Below are 15,780 nucleotides of genomic sequence, written 5' to 3'. Positions count from 1 at the left end.
CGCGCGACAGATGCGCGTGTTTCGGCGCGAGACTCGTGAGCGCGAGCCGAGTGCCGAGTGGGGGGGTGACGAGTGTGGGTTTGTTTTGCACGTCCTGTCACGGCAGCGTGGGCCTGGGCCCAGTGTGGAGCGAGTCTCTCAGTGAGTCCGTCAGCTGGGCCGGCGGGCAGGCTGCTCCCTGGGGGCCCCACCCCTCGGCAGCGGGGCTCAGGCCCGGGCGGCGGCTCCGCCCAGACCGGGCCCAGCACTGACCCTGGCGAGGCCCCTGGGCCTCCCTGGTGGACAGCAGCGCCGTGGATGTGCGTCTCAGTGAGCCTGGGGGCCGCAGCCAGTGGCCGGGGGGACACGTGTGAGCGAGCAGCGGGCCCTGAGGCCGGCCAGCCAGGCCTGGTCCGGTTCTGTTCCCAGGCCCCGGGGCTCGGGTTTGGCTCTGACTAGCACGCGCGATGGATGCGAGGCTGTGGGCAGGCGTGTGCGGCTGATGCCGCGCAAGCGGATGCGAGGAGGCTGCGGGCTCGTCGGGGGCTGGTCCTCTCCTTTCCTTCTGGAGCTCGGCCTGCGTGTCCCGCTCCGAGGCGGTGTCGCCCTTTCTTCCTGCAACTGCCTGTTAACACTCCGTCCCTTCTTCCTTGGCGGCCTTGCTAGAGGCGTCCTGGCCTTTTCACCAGTGTGCCCTGCCTGTGCTTCTGAGGTCAGCCTGCCCTGGCTCTGAGCGCCGCCTGTGTGCACCTGCGCGTGCGGGCGCCGCCTGTGCAGGGATGCACTGAGCTCTTTCAGACTTCTGTGCGGTCCTCACAGCAGCCTGGGAGGTGGACAGTCTCGTCCGCTCTGCAGGGCAGGGACGCCTCCTGTGGCGAGTGTCCTGCAGGAACAGGGTGGATCCTGGACCCCGCTCTAGGCAGGGTGCTTGCTTTGGGGAGTCAGTGTTCCTGTCCCCACGGGATTTGCCTCCTCAAAGCCATCTTGTCAATTTAGAGGGCGCTTGGCGGCCAGAGCAGCATGTCCGGCCCCAGACGCCGCCTGTTCCACAGGAGCCCCGTGCGTGGCGTGGGGTAGGGGGGTTACCCGCTCTAGGGCATCTGCTCGGTGCCCAGGGTCTCCGTGGAGCAGGGCTGGTGTCCAGGTACAGGCGAGCTCGCCCTCCGCGCTCCGTCTGCTCGTGCCCCCAGGTGAGGGTTCCTGCCCGATGTTCAGGGTCTCGTCCGGGCTGTGGGCGGGGCGGGGCTCCCTGCAGCACTGGGGCAGCCGCAGCGCAGGTGAGGAGACCCCGACAGGGCCGGTGCCCGTGTGCCATGGTGAGGGCGCCCCAGTGACCCTGCTGGGGAGCGACCGCTGCGTGGGGCCTGGCAGGGGCCTCACAGCCTCTGCCCGCCTCGATGGCGCCCCCAGCACGCTGCTCAGGGCCGGGCGGAGGCTGAGGCGACTCTTCTCCCGCAGCTGCACGGCTACGTGGACAGCGAGCCACTCACGCTGCAGCTGTTCATCGGGACGGCGGATGACCGGCTGCTGCGGCCGCACGCCTTCTACCAGGTGCACCGCATCACGGGGAAGACCGTGTCCACCACCAGCCACGAGGCCCTCCTCTCCAACACCAAGGTCCTGGAGATCCCGCTGCTGCCGGAGAACAGCATGCGAGCCATGTAAGGGCAGCCCCGGCCCGCGCCCGGCCCCAGGCGCTCGGCGGGCTGCGGGCTGTTCTGGGCGAGCCCGTTGGGGGAGCCCGGGGGTGCTGGACGGCAGAGGGGCCGCATCTGGGCAGCGGGGCCGGCGGGCTGGTGTCGCCCGGGCGGCCCGGACCCCAGCGGGCGTGGAGGGCGAGCTGGGCCCGGTGGGGGCCGGGCCGGGGCCGGGCCGGGCCGGGCCGGGGGGCGGCTGAGGCCGAGGCTGAGGCGGGCTCTGCCCGCAGCATCGACTGCGCGGGGATCCTGAAGCTGCGGAACTCGGACATCGAGCTGCGCAAGGGCGAGACCGACATCGGGCGCAAGAACACGCGCGTGCGGCTGGTCTTCCGCGTGCACATCCCGCAGCCCGGCGGCCGCGCGCTGTCGCTGCAGGTGGCCTCGAACCCCATCGAGTGCTGTGAGTCCCGCTCCCCGCGGCGCGTCTGGGGGACCCCCGCCCCCCGCCCGCCGGGGTCCCCAGCGGAGCGCCCCTCTCAGTGAGGAGCTCGGCCCCTAGGGCCGGGGCGCAGCCACCCCGGCGGGGTCGAGGCCTTCACGGCGCCCCCAGGGCTGGGCGCGGAGCGGGGCCTGGGGGCGGAGCCAGACTTGGGGGGAGGAGCCGGGCCTGGGGGCGGAGCCAGACGGTGGGGGGAGGAGCCGGGCCTGGGGGCGGAGTCAGGCTGCTGGGGAGGAGCCGGGCCTGGGGCGGGGCCAGACGGCGGGGGGAGGAGCCGGGCCTGGGGGCGGAGTCAGGCTGCGGGGGGAGGAGCCCGGTCTGGGGGCGGAGCCAGACTGTGGGGGAGGAGCCGGGCCTGGGGGCGGAGTCAGGCTGCTGGGGGAGGAGCTGGGGCGGGGGCGGGGCCAGGTCTGGGCGGAGTCAGGCTGTGGGGGCGGAGCCGGGCCTGGGGGCGGCAAGCACCCCCTCAGTGGCCTCCCCCTGCCCCGCAGCCCAGCGCTCGGCCCAGGAGCTGCCCCTGGTGGACAAGCAGAGCGTGGTCAGCGGGCCCGTGCTGGGCGGGAAGAAGATGGTGCTGTCGGGCCACAACTTCCTGCAGGACTCCAAGGTGGTCTTCGTGGAGAAGGCGCCAGGTACGCGGGCTCGGCCGCCTTGGGGTCCCCACCTCTGGCTCAGGGGACGGGGGCACTGTGTGTCCAGCACCTTGTGGGCTTGGGGAGGGGGTCACGGGGAAGTCCCTGTGGGAGTGACAAGCGCCCGTGGGTCACACGAGGCTGCTTCCCGGGAACCCCCATGCAGGTGTGGTTCTGGCCGGGCGGGGGGCTGGCCGGCCTGTGCTGCCAGGTTGGGGGGCAGGACGCTGGGGGCGCTGGACGCTGGGGGGTGTGGGAGGGGCTGGATGCTGGGGGGTCTGGACACTGGGAGGGGCTGGATGCTGGGGGGCGGGGCTGGAGACTGGGGGGGGCTGGACACTGCCAGGGCGCTGGCAGGAGCCCGGAGGGGCCGGGAGGGGCCGGGAGGGGCTGGATGGGGCTGGATGGGGCTGGATGGGGCTGGATGGGGCTGGATGGGGCTGGATGGGGCTGGTTCCCAAGTCCCGGGCGCAGAGTTTTCTGCGTGGGAAGCTTCGCTAATGGCTGCCCTGCGGCCCGGCCCCAGGCCCGCCTTCCTGCAGGGCCGGAGCTGGTCTGGGCACAAGCTCACAATCACACACTTAAGTGGAAAATGTGTTTCAAATCGCGGATCAAGGCGCAGCGTGAGGAAGGGCCCGCGGGGAGGCTGATTCTCGAGTGCCTTGACCTTTCGGCTAGCGGGGAGAGGGCAGGGCCAGGACCACGGAGTGCAGCACAGGCCACAGCTCCGCACCTGCCCCTGGACACGCCTCCGCGGCAGGGCCCGCCTTCGTGGCTGGCCACCCAAGGAAGCGCCTGCCCCCACCGGTGGTGTGCTCCCCCATCCTGCCCCGCCCTGGCAGGACCCCTGCCTGTGCCCGTCCCTGGGCGCTGTCCCCTGTCCTGTGCCCACACGCGGCAGGAGAGAACGCGCTGAGCCAAGCCCTGTGCTGGACGCTGGGGCAGGGACCCCAGCTGTGTCTCAGGAGGGCGCTGGCGCCCCCCGCCCTGCTGCCTCACATCTGCTCAGGCCATGCTGGCCTCTCCTGCCCTTGGCTTCTCCGGGTTGGCTTTGTTGACTCAATTTAGGATAAAATCTCACGAGTCCCAGGCCTCGGCAAGGTTGCTGCTCCCTTCCATGCGCTGGGAGGCAGCTGGCAGGAGGTGTGATGGGGGCTGGAGCTGCTGGAGGCGCTTCTTCTGCCGGGGAGCCGCTGGGTACGTGGCCCGGCTAACAGCGGGCAGATCCGCCTCGGCACCCCTTCAGCTGCAGCCACTCCAGCCCAGCTGCCGGGGCTGGTCCCAGTGACCGGCTGGGCCCCGCTGGAGCAGGCCAGGTCCCACTGGGACGGCATCAGCCGAGGGGGGAGGGCCCAGGGCAGTGGCGTGGGGGGCTCAGGCCCCCTGTGCCTCATGCTCCATGGACACCCTCCCCTGGCGGGGGACGCCCCACGTGAGACACCCCAGCCTGGGGTTGGAGCTGTGCTTCCTATGCATTGCTGAGCCTGGCCCTCACCACCCGGGGGTGCCCTGTGGTCTCTAACCTTGGGGGTGGCTACCACGGCCAGCCCTTCAGGGACATTTGGTGACTTGGTCTGTTACTGACCAGCTGTAGAAGCCAGTGTGACTCTCACCTCAACAGGGCACTCCCCCTGTGGGCTCCCCTAGGATGCTAGCCGGCCACAGTTGTTCCTACCCAGCCTGGCTGGTCCCTCTGTTGCCATGAGCATGGGGCCTGGGGACGTGCGCGATGCCAGAGTGTGGGTGGGAGCCTCTGAATGCCCGTCTCTTCACCTGGGCGCCCCGTGCACATGCAGCTGGCCAGGCTCTGGGGCGGCCCTGGCGTGGGGCCTGCTTCTGCCTGCCAGCTCCAACCGGTGCGGCCGCCCTGCCCCCACCCATCCCCTTTAGGACCTGTGTCCGGCCCCCAGCCCAGCCCTCAGCCAGTCCCCAACGGGTTCCAGCTGCTTCTTGGGGCACAGGTCAGCCTCGCAAGACTCCAGGCAGCCCCATCCATCCATCTGGTGCTCCCTGGTGTCCAGCCTGTGGGCCGGACACACAGCGGGGCCTTAGGCCATGTTAGACAGCCGCTCGTGGCCGGCCGCCAAGGAGGAGGCGGCGCAAGGGGCCCCCCTGCCAGGGCCCGCGATCGGGGGCTCCTCACAGCTCAGTCTGCCCGCGGCCAGCGTGGCTGTTCCCGCACGTCCCTGAGAACGCCGTGAGCCGAGGTCAGGGTCAGAACTTGTCACCGCCGCCCTCACGCTGGGCCCAGGGCGCGGAGCCCACCCGCAGCGGGGCCTGCCTGGACGCCCCGAGGCGGCCGCGGGCGTGGCGGGGAAGCCTTTCCGATGACTCAGGCTGCAGGGAATTCCCTAATGACTCGGAACGTTTGTACTTCTGGGCTTGCGCAGAGTTTCCTACCCAGCAGCCAGGCAGCTCCCGATAAGCCCCACACAAAGGCCCTTTCAGGCCGTGGGCTCCCTCCCAGCACCGGCCCCGCCCGCCCACAGCAGCCGGGCCAGCTCCGCAGGCGGGGCAGGGCAGGGCCGGGCCGCAGCGCAGGGCCTGGCTCCCGTGGGCGGGCAGCCCCGGCCCCAGGCCCGTCCTGAGCAGGCGGGGCGGCGCAGCCCTGAGCACAACACTCGCCCTCCAAGCCGCTCATCTTAAAGCGGAAGCAACACCCGAGGCCACCGGCCGGACCCAGCTGCGGGACGCGGGGCCAGTGCCCGGGGCAGGAGGGTGCGTGTGCCTGCCCAGGCGTGTGTGGGGCCCCCAGTTGCGGCGTGGCTGCACATGACAGTGTGGCCTGGCGGGCCTGGGCACGAGGTCAGACCCTGCGACCTCCCCCTGCCTACGCTCAGCTGCCGCAGCCCGGCCTGCAGGACAGGCTGGGGCCCTCACTGCTGCGGGCAGACCAGCTCGGGGCCGGCGGGGAAGCCCGTTCTGCGGCTGAGTCCCGAGGTGGCCAGAAGTCAGGGGGAGTTGCTGGACAGCGGGGCGGGGCCCAGGCCGAGGCCAGGCCCAGAGCAGAGGCATAGTGGGCGGCGGTCACTGTCTTGGGCGTGGGCACCTCATATGGGCACAGGAGCTGGGCTCAAGCCGGCCCAACTCCCGGGCAGCGCTTTCTACAGGCTGGGCACATCCTGGTCTGTCTCCCTGAAAGTGGGGTGTGGCTGCCTCCAGGTGATGGGGCCAGGCCAAGGCCGGGCTCCCGGGGCTCGTGGCGTCCCCCACGGCGGGCCCTGGGGCGCAGCCTGCGTGGCCGTCTCTCCTGGTGACCGCCCCGTGGGTTGCGGCGGGGCCTGGGCTGGGGCCCCTGGGGGCTCTGGTTTGTGCCCGTCGGCTGGACGGAGGCGTGGTTGGGCGCCGCAGGCCCCATGGTGACAGCATCTCCCCCCTAGATGGCCACCACGTATGGGAAATGGAGGCGAAGACTGACAGGGAGCTGTGTAAGGCGGTGAGTCGGGGCGCGGCGTTCCGGGGTCACCGGGCTGGGCACGGGGCTTCTGGCCCACAGCCTCTTGCTTCTTGAAATAAAAAGACTGATGAGAATAACGGGGAACCAGACGAGACGGATGCGGGGTGAGCGCATCCTGAGAGCAGTGTCCCAACGAGGCCCAGCGATATGAGGACGAGGACGACGGCCAGGCGTGCCCCAGACGGGCTTGGGGAGGCTGGGGCAGCAGGAGATGGGGGGGCGGGCGGAAGGCGGCCTCTTCGCCCCAGAGGTGCCTTGAGGGGCCCCCGACGCTCAGCCGGGGTGTCTGGCGAGGCCTCCCAGCTGGGACCCTCCATGGTCCTAGCTGCCACTGTCCATCCTCTGGAGAGCCCGGCAGGGCCTGCCTGGGTGCCACGTGCCCGGACATGCCAGTGTCCTTGGCAGCCAGCACTTCCGTCCCCCCAAGAACGCCTGTTGCTCAGCACATGCTTGTTTGGCGCATGACGGGCAGGCGAGGTCGGTCTGGCTGTGCTGCCGGCTGCCGGGTTCGCCCGCTGGGCTGTGGGTGCTGAGCTGCAAGGCAGACCCAGCCTGGTGGCCACCACCAGCTGCACTGGGTGGCGCACGCGGAGGTGCCAGGTGCCAACCGCAGCCTCCGCAGCCTCGAGCTCCTGTTGCCGGCGCTCCTCCGCCGCAGTCCCGCAGAGGCCGGGCCATCGGGCACGTGCTGGTCCCCGGCCCTCGCCTGGCCGCGACGCTCCGCGAGGGTGCCTGGCATCCCCTCCCCTGGGGAAGGCAGGGGTGGCCAGAGCCCATAGCCGCCCGGTGTGCTGGTGGAGGGAGGGGTGGGGCAGCGACATGGGGGCTCCTGGGGGCCCAGGCGGTGCCTGGTGGGTCCGGGCTCTGCCCTGGGGAGACGCGCCCGCTGCCCAGGCCCGGCCCTGACACGGCGCCCCCAGGGCTGTCGGAGCTGGCAGTTCCCCGGGGGCACCCCCATCCAGCTCCAGGCCCCCAGGCCCAGCCTCTCTTCCTGAGGCCGCGGGCACCCCGAGAGGCAGGGCTGGGTGTGCGGGGCCGGCCCCTCCCGAGCCACAGCTTGGGCTCCGCTCAGCTTCCCTCACCTGCCGTGTGCTGGGTCCTCCTCGGTGTACCTGCAGGGGCGCGGCCTGGGCCCAGCCCGCCTGCCCCCAGAGGGCCCACACCCCCACAGCAGCCGCCCTGGGGCCCCCGGCTTTGACTTGGGGGATTTCGACAAGGGGGCATCCTCCTCAATGAGGGGCTCCCGCACTTGGGCCGGCGACGCTGGCCTCCGCCGCTCCCAGCTGCTCCCAGTCGGGCTCGGCGTGTGCCGGCGCGCAGTGGGCGCTCAAGGCCCCCTCTCCGCCTCTCTCGCCAGAACTCCCTGGTGGTAGAGATCCCGCCCTTCCGCAATCAAAGGATCACCAGCCCGGTGCAGGTCAGCTTCTACGTGTGCAACGGGAAGCGGAAACGGAGCCAGTGCCAGCACTTCACCTACCTGCCCGCCCACGGTAACCCCCTGCTCCCGCCCCTGGGGGCCCGCTCTGAGCCCCAGGGGGGCTTTTTCTGAAGGACAGGCGCAGGCTGCCGTCCAGTCGCGTTCTGAGGGCCTTAGCGCCCCCGGGGGCACCTCAGATTATCTCCCTGTATCGCTGTGGGGCTGCCTGTTGGGGCAACCGCTGCTGGCCGCCGGACGTCTGCCACAGCCGCGGAGAAGGGCTGCCCCTGAGCCGGCACAGCGGTCTCGGCCGGGCGGGGCCCCGTGATGCGTGTTGGGGGCGCCGAGGTGCCGGCTTCGTGGGCGTCCTGGGCTTGTGCCGGCCGCAGGGCCTCTGGCTCGTCCTGCCGCGGTCGGGGCCATTTCTCGGCCGCCGAGCCCCTCCCCGCCGGCCAGCCCAGGCCTGTGCGCTTTGCAGACGTCTCTTGCAGGAACGGTCGTGACCCCAGTCGTGAGTTCTCTTCCGTGGCCGTGAGGGGCGGGCCTCTCGGCACATTTGGGCAGCGGCCGCGGCCCCCCCGGGGGTCAGCTCAGCCACGCCAGCCGCTCTCCAGCTGCTGCCTCTGTCTGAGAACCTGACGGGCTCCTGCGGTGGGACAGGCGCGCTGGGGCTGGAGGGCAAACAGGTTTCTTGTCACCTCGTCAAGTCAGGGTTCTGGGACGAGGCCAAGTTCTTCTAAACCTAGGATGGCTCTTTCCCAAAGACTAAGTGATGGAAAGATCTAGAACCTCTGTGTGGAGGCTGAGCCACAGAACTGACTGTCGGTCAGGCTGACGCTAGCCACGCCTTTCACGGACTGACTAACAGGACCTGGGGCGCCGGCCGGGGGCTCTGCCCGCGCTGGGTCCCGCCGCCCCTGTGCGCCCCTGTGCCGCCCTCCCCAGCGAGGCGCCAGATCCCACAGAGAACGCTGGGTCGTGCTTGCAGGTGTGGTGGCTGCCTCCTCATTAAACTTCGAGCGTGGCTGGCCCAGAGCCCAATGGCTCAGAGCAAACCTTGGTGCATAAAAAAACACTTTTCAAGGCAGTTTAGAAACTGGCTCCGACTCTGATTCTGCTGCGTCCCTGGCCCCCGTTTGCAAGGGCTGGGCTTAAGGACACCCCTGATCAGAGAGAGCAGGGCCTATGTGCCGGCACACGCCCTCAGGGGACCCCTGCCCAGAGCACCCCAGGTTCCCAGCAGGCAGAGCTGTGCACGCTCATCTGCCTGCCCCCAGCTAGCCCGCTCACACCCTCAGCTCAGCCTGTACCCCACCACCTCGTCCAGAGCCCCCACCCACAGCCCCTCCCCTCCCCCTCCACCCACTACCCTGCCCCACCCACTGCCCCACCCCACCCACAGCCCCTCCCCCACCGCCTTACACCCATGGACACCGCCCTGGCCCTTCTCACAGGTGGTGCCCAGCTCCAACCGTGTCCCACCTTGTTTTAGGGGTGACCCATTCCTCTCAGGCTTGTGCTCCCCAAGTCTTCCCCAGGTACCCCCCATGTCCCCCATGTCCCCTGGGTTGGTCATGCCCACACGCCCCTAGACTGTGAGCTCCCCAAGAGCAGGGGCCCAGCGAGCCCTGGCCCCGGCCCGGCTCAGGCGTGGCCGCCCCGCATGGACCTGCCACTCAATAAACGCACGTGGAGAACGCTCGCCTCCGCCTCTGCTCTCACGCTGCGTCTCCCTCTGCACCCGGGCGTCTGCGCGGCGGGCCGTCCGGTCCCCGGCCCCGGCTCCGGGCTTAGCGAGGGGGCCGCACCCCTTGGGCTCTGTGGCCCCATGGCCCGCGCCTCCCAGCTCACCGCCTGAGGCTGTGTCTGGCTCGCCGGGGCGCGAGCCTGGGGGCGGGCAGGTGGAGTGGAGGAAGGGCGCGTCGTGGCTTTGGGGAGCGCTGGGGCACCCTGGGCCCCTGGTCGCTCTCAGCTGCAGTCACCGCCTGGGTGCTCCGGGACACCGGCCGGCACAGCCTCACCCGCTCCTCGAGGAAGGCTCCAGGGCCTGTCCGGCTAACGATGGCTCGTCAGCCCGGAGGCTCAGTCCTCTGAGGAGGTGCCCAACAGCTGCTCCCCGTCTCGGCAGGGCAGGCAGGGCGGGGTGCGTTGGGGGAGAGGCCACACTCAGACAGACGGGACAGGAACGGAGGGGCACGGCCCGTCGACCCCGGGCTCTCTCCCCGGCAGAGGATTCAAGGGCAGACGTCATTGCAGCTCCAGGAGCCGCAGCACACACGAGACACACCTGCTCCCGTGCACGTGCACGTGCACACGGAGCCATGGGCATGCACACACAGACACGTGCACAGACACAGGCTGGACACACGTGTGCACATAGATACAGGTGTGCACACATGCAGACTGCACATGTATGTGTGCACACAGCCTCAGTTGTACATGTGTGTGCGCACAGGCACACGCACAGCCACATGAGCACACATGTCAAACACATGCACACACATGGGCACAGAGACACAGGTGTGTGAGCATGGGTGTGCACATACACGCACACACACATACACATGCACACACCTGTGTGCACAGGTGTGCACACACACGCACACACAGGTCCGTGCACACCCAACCAGCCTCGCACACATGCACAGACACAGGCGGGTGTGTCCACACGGCTCTTCCCACCTCTGGCTGCTGCCGTGCCTGTGGCTGTGTCCACGCGCAGCTCTGAGAGGGCTCTGCCTGGGCCTTGGTGTGAGCTGCTGGTGCTGGGCGGGGCCTGTCGGGCTCGGCTGCCGGGCCCGGGCGAGCAGGGGGCCCCTCGCCAGCACAGGGAGCCAGGGCGGTGGCCGGGAAGCCCACCGCGTCCAGAGTCTGCAGGGGTCTCCAGCCGTGCCCGCGAGGCCCTGGCGACTCCAGGTGGTCACTTTCTCGGCCCCCTGCCACCTGGTGCACGAGGGCTCCTCGGTCAGGCCCGGCCTCTACATCCCCCTCCCCCAGCAGACGGGAGTGAGCTGTGGGGGCCCTAGATGGGCTGCCGGCCAAGGGGAGCAGATGGCCAAGGCCAGGTCGGCCACGTGTGATGCGGCTGCGTGTGGGGCCAGGCCGGGCCTCGGGCGCCCTGCAGGGCTGGGGCCTGGGCGGGGAGTTCGGGGACCTGGGGCAGCGGTCTGGACGTGGGGCACTCCTGCAGACCCGTGGGGCAGGCTCTGCAGCCGCTCAGTGTCCCCACAGGCGTGTCTGCCGCGACCTTTGAGGAGGGGGTGCCGTCCCTCACTTGTGGCGGGGAGGCTGAGGCCCAGAGGAGCCCGTGGGCCGACTCGCAGCTGGTGGCAGGCTGTGGCTCCCGCCCTGTGCTCAGGTGCGCCCAGAGGCGAAGGTGGAGGGGCACAGAGGGGAGCACACAGACGAGGCGCCTCTCTCCCGGACCCCTGTCCCCAGGCCCCTCGAGTGTAGCACCTGCCCCCCGGGGCTGCCTGGGCCAGGTCTGGGCTTGCAGTCTCTCTGGGGCAGGCGGGGTGTCGCCATGTCCAGCTTGTGACGGCGCAGTGGCACAGCCACCACCTATCCCTCGCGCCAGCTGTGGGGCCGCCACCCTGACTGCACATGGGGGGCTGCCTGGCCCCCGCTTTTCATCTGAGTGGGATCTTGGGGCTGGCGCCCCAGGGTCAGAGGCTTTGGCTAACCCTGCAGGGCCTGCGGCTCTGCCCTTCGTGAGCTCGAGGCCCTGCTCCAGGCTCCACGCCATCCTGCTCCCGCCGGGCTGAGGCCGGCTCCCAGCACTGGCCCCGGCAGGGGCTTCATCCCTCCCCCGGGACGCCACACAGACCTGTCCATAGGGTCGTTCAGCCTCCTGGTTGCCGGCCAACTCCGTCCAGAGCTGACCAGTGGTGCCCTGGTGAGACAGAAGCCCTGCCCTTCCCAGGAGGCTCGCTGGCCAGGCCCTGGACACCGGTGCTGGCGCCCCGGGTGGAGACTGACAATGCACTCCCCAGGTCTGGCTTGCGGCGAGGATGCCCGGCCACATAGCCCCGGCCTGCTTCCCCTCTCAGCCTTCCTGCGCCACTTGGAGGCAAGTGGACATGAAGGCCAGAGGACCTGGGCCCAGGAGGGAGCCAGACAGGAGCCACACCAGAGCAGAGGCGAGGCCGGTGCAGGGACTCTGCGCCTGGCAGACCACAAGGCCCCCTCTCCAGCCGAGCCCTCGGCCCATCAGCGTTCTAGCAGGGAGGGACCCGAGAACGTTCCAGAAGCGACCAGGAGCCCTCCAGCTCCTGCTGAAAGAACCCTAGGGCCACAAGGGCTTCTGTGGGGGCCCAGCCCCCCGTCCGACACTCGCCAGTGTCTGCTGGCTCCTTCCTGCATGTCTAGCGGTGCATGGTCCAGGCAGTGTCGGCGGCCCCAGGGCCTCCGCTTTTCTGGGCCCCGAAGCTGGGCCCAGGGTCCAGAGCAACACCGCTCGCTCACGGCTTCACCCAGGAGCTGCGCCGCGGCCCTCATCCAGCTGCAGCTCCTCAGGGCCAGCAGCTCACACGCCCTCTGCAGGGGCGGGAGCGGGCGGAGCTCGGCCGGCAGGGCGTGGCGGGAGCCGCGCGCGTGTGCACGGTACTCACCGAGCCCCTCTCCCGCCCGCAGTCCCGGTCATAAAGACGGAGCCGGCCGACGAGTACGAGCCTGTCCTACCCCACGGACCCGCGAGCCAGGGCCTGAGCCCGCCCCTGAGGCCCTGCTACGGCCAGCCGCTGGCCCTGCTGCCCGAGCCAGGCGCCTGCCTGCTGCCCGGCTTCCCGCCCTGCCCCCAGCGCAGTGCCCTGGCCCCGCCGCCGCCCAGCGCCAGCCCGCAGCTGCACGACCTGTCACCCGCCACCTGCACGGGCGCCGCCAGCCCCGGCCACTGCCACCTCGGACTGCAGCCGCCGGCCCCGGACACCCACCCCGGCTCACCCCAGCCGCCCCCCGCCCTGCTGCAGCCCCAGGTGAGTCCGCCCCGAGCAGCCCTGCTTCCGGCCGCAGCTCTGTCCCCGCCACCCCTGCTCGCGCCGCCGTCCGTCACCCAAGAGCCGCCTGTTTCAGCCCCGCAGCCCCGCCCGCCCGCCCGCACCGGGCCCGCAGCCGCGCCAGCCGCCCGAGGTGCCCCGCAGCGCGCCCCCCGCCCAGTCCGCGCCGCGTGAGGACGGCGGTCGTGGGCTGGCCCCCCTCCCCGTAGCGGTCAAGCGAGAGCCTCGACAGCTGGACCAGCTGGACCTGGACGACGGTAAGTGCCGCGGTGCCCGCGGCAAGGGTGTGCAGGCAAGCGGCCGGCAGCGGCGTGGAATGCCCTGGGGCTGGAGGGCTTGGCGCCGTCGCCCGCCAGCCCCACCCACAGGCCTCGAGCTCAGCAGAGCCGTCCAGGCGCCCAGCCCTCAGGGCCTGCTGGGCGGCGAGCGCGTGTTCTGGGCAGCTCTTGATGCCGGCCGCCCCGCGGGTGCCGCCAGCCTCACCGGAGAGCCTCACTGCTCGGGACAGCGGTGCAGTGCAGAGTAGACGGTCCACAGAGGCCCCTGACCCGCCGCCTGCCCGGGTGTCCACATGGAGGCCGGAGCCTCGGCTTCCCCGGCCAGCGTGCAAAACCACACCCGCCTCCCGAAACACCACGTCGGCCTCCCTGCCCGGTGCAGGCGAGCCGCCGGCCCTGCCCTGCAGCGGTCAGTCGGGAGCTGCGGTGTCCCCTCGCTGGCCAGGATGCTGCAGGCAAGGGGTGTGCGGGAAGCGCAGGCAGCAGACCCCTCTGTGCGGCCGGCCCCGTGGCCTGACCCCTCCCCACACCCTGGAAGCCGGCCTGGAGCCCCACACCCTGGAGCCCCACAAGGCCACCCGCCCGCCGCCCCCCGCGTCCTCCCTGAGCTGGCTCAGGCCACGTCTGCCCGGTCAGCAGCCATGCCTCAGGCCCCGTCTCATCGTGACCCAGCGTGTGCTCCTCCCCCTCTGGCTGGGTCATCTTCCCGCACGGCCCCAGTGCTGTCCTGGGGCCTCGGGCCCTCCTGGCCACGTCTGCAGGGCCCAGTTGCTGTCGTGCTAGTGGGGTGGCCCTCACGCTTGGCCGGGGTGGGAGTCAGGCAGCTGGCCAGCGGCCTCCTGCAGAGGAGCACGTGGTGGATGCGTCCACGCCGTGAGGAGTGCTGGCCGCCGTGACCCAGCCCCGGGGGCGAGCCTTGGCCACCAGGCGTGTGCAGCCCGGCTCGAGGGAGTGGCTGTGTCCCGGGAATGCCCCGCGGGCCTGCCCAGGGAGCCCTTACCAGGCTGTGCAGCCCCTTGGCCCAGGCTTCCTGCTACTCGGGCCCCAGGCTCTGCAGGCCGGACGCACTGCCCAGGAGGTGGCCACTGGATGCTGTAGTGGCTCCTTCTGGGCAGCCAGGACACCCTTGCTGTGGGGATGGCCATTGGCCGCAGTGGCCAGCGCCTCCCCTGACAGCCCGAGCCAGGCTCCGGCTCCCTCAGGACCGTGGGCGGGTCCTACTGAGCGAGCAGAGGGGGCTGCAGGGTGCTGCGTCCCCGCCAGGGGCAGGTGGAGCAGCCAGCGCTGCCCAGCACCTGCCATCCTGGGTCTGGGTGTCTCACGGGGGCCCTGGGGCAGCGGAGAGTGCTGCTGGGCCCTGACCCACCTGGCACTGGGCAGTGGGTGGTGAGAGGCGTGTCCGGCAGGGTGGGGGCCGGCGGCTGGGGGCAGGGAAGGCTCCAGCGGGCGGGCACTTGCCCTACCTCGCTGGTGTGTGGGCCTGGCCTGGGGTCAGGGGCTGCTGGGGGGCTGGGGAGGCTGGGGCGGGGGCTTCTTCTCACCCCCCACCCTCTTGGTTCAGTTACGCGGAGCCCAGAGTAATCCAATTTCAGCCCATGTTTCATTAATTCCTCCTCGTCCGCAGAGAGGCCAGTCCTGCCACCCGCGCCCGGGGCAGCCCTGCTGGGCGGGGCGGGGGTCCGGGGGTGGGGGGAGCCCCACCGCATCTGTCTCAGCTGAGTCGGGCAGGAGAAGCCACAGCTCAAGGTGGGCATCAGGCAGCCAACCTGGCCCTGGGCCGTTCACACGGGGTCTGGCAGCAGCTCTGGTAGTTGAGGGGCCGGAGGAGAGGCCCAGCGCCCCAGGCCAGCTGCCACACCCCTGCCGGGCCTTCCTGCGAGCCGGGTCCTGGAACCGGGGCCTTGGCAGGGACCCGTGTTCCTCTCGGAGTCCCGCTGCCCGAGGGCTGGACCTGCCGTCCAGCAGCAGGACCTGCAGAGCAGCAGGTGGACAGCAGGGCCAGCCACACCACGCCCAGGGCGGGGCCCCAGAAGGATGTCGCTGTGGCCAGTCCCACCCGCAGGGCAGGTGTCGCTGCCCAGAAGTTGGGGGCACGTCGGGCCCGCATGGCTCAGGGCCCGAGGGTGCCGCCCGAGGCATGGGCCAGCACGTGGACGGCCACCAGTGCCGCAGGGTGGGGAGCCGGGGTGCAGCCCGTGCCGCCCAGGGGTGTCCTGCTCTCGGGCCATGGGGAGTCAGTCGCAGCTGATCCCTGGCTCGGCGGCGTCTGGGAGGCTGAACCGTCGGCCCCGGGGTCTGGACCCCGCAGGGACACAAGGACTCATCGGGGGATGTGGGGCCACGGCCCCGCGTTGCCAAAGCAGCTCAGAAATGCAGGAAGGCCGCCGGGCTCCTGCGACGGGTGTGAGTGGCCCTTTGTGGAGGTCTGAGCCATGGAGGTCCCAGGGGCCCCCCTCCTCAGGGCCTCCCCTCCCCGGGTCCTCCCCCCGGAGTCGCCCTCCCCGGGGCCCCCCCCTGCTGTGCCATGTGGGCGGCTCGCGCTCACGCCCACTCCGTGGTCTCCGTCACGCACGGGGCCGGGGCCTGAGGGTGCTGCCGGCCCACCTGAAAGGCCCGCGCCCCCGGCCCCGCCAGCCCCGCACTCGGCCCTGCAGCCCCCATGTGGTCACAGTGGCAGGTGGACGGGCGGCACCGGCGGCCGTGTGCTCCTCCCGCGCGCTCCCTGCCGGGGCCTGCCGGCAGAGAACAAAAGCTTCCCTCATGGAAAGTTTTACGGAGCTGGCCGGGCGCCCAGTCGGAGACCGAGTCCCAAGGCTGCGGGGCCGGGCGTTAAGCGGGGGTTCTTCTTCCTGGGTAGGGCGGCCGGGGGGGCTCGGGCTGCGGC

At 71.1% G+C, this 15,780-nt stretch overlaps 1 protein-coding gene across 2 annotated transcripts in view; it reads left to right on the top strand.

Annotated features, from left to right (window-relative positions):
* Positions 1 to 15,780, top strand: part of NFATC1 (nuclear factor of activated T cells 1) — a 44,654-nt gene that overhangs the window by 14,659 nt on the left and 14,215 nt on the right. The window contains exons 4-9 of one of the 2 annotated variants that reach the window (XM_037508386.1): positions 1,438 to 1,640; positions 1,907 to 2,079; positions 2,610 to 2,750; positions 6,131 to 6,186; positions 7,565 to 7,697; positions 12,257 to 12,597. In XM_037508386.1, the coding sequence (XP_037364283.1) occupies positions 1,438 to 1,640; positions 1,907 to 2,079; positions 2,610 to 2,750; positions 6,131 to 6,186; positions 7,565 to 7,697; positions 12,257 to 12,597 (1,047 nt within the window). The remainder of the gene's footprint in view (positions 1 to 1,437; positions 1,641 to 1,906; positions 2,080 to 2,609; positions 2,751 to 6,130; positions 6,187 to 7,564; positions 7,698 to 12,256; positions 12,598 to 15,780) is intronic. The other variant, XM_037508387.1, reaches the window with a different exon arrangement.

The sequence above is a fragment of the Talpa occidentalis genome, unplaced genomic scaffold, assembly GCF_014898055.3.
Source record: "Talpa occidentalis isolate TD23 unplaced genomic scaffold, MPIMG_talOcc4v2.1 talOcc4.13, whole genome shotgun sequence".
In the NCBI taxonomy this organism is placed as follows: Eukaryota; Metazoa; Chordata; class Mammalia; order Eulipotyphla; family Talpidae; genus Talpa; species Talpa occidentalis.
Note: the sequence above shows the minus strand (reverse complement) of the source record. Positions and strands in the feature narration are given on the sequence as shown.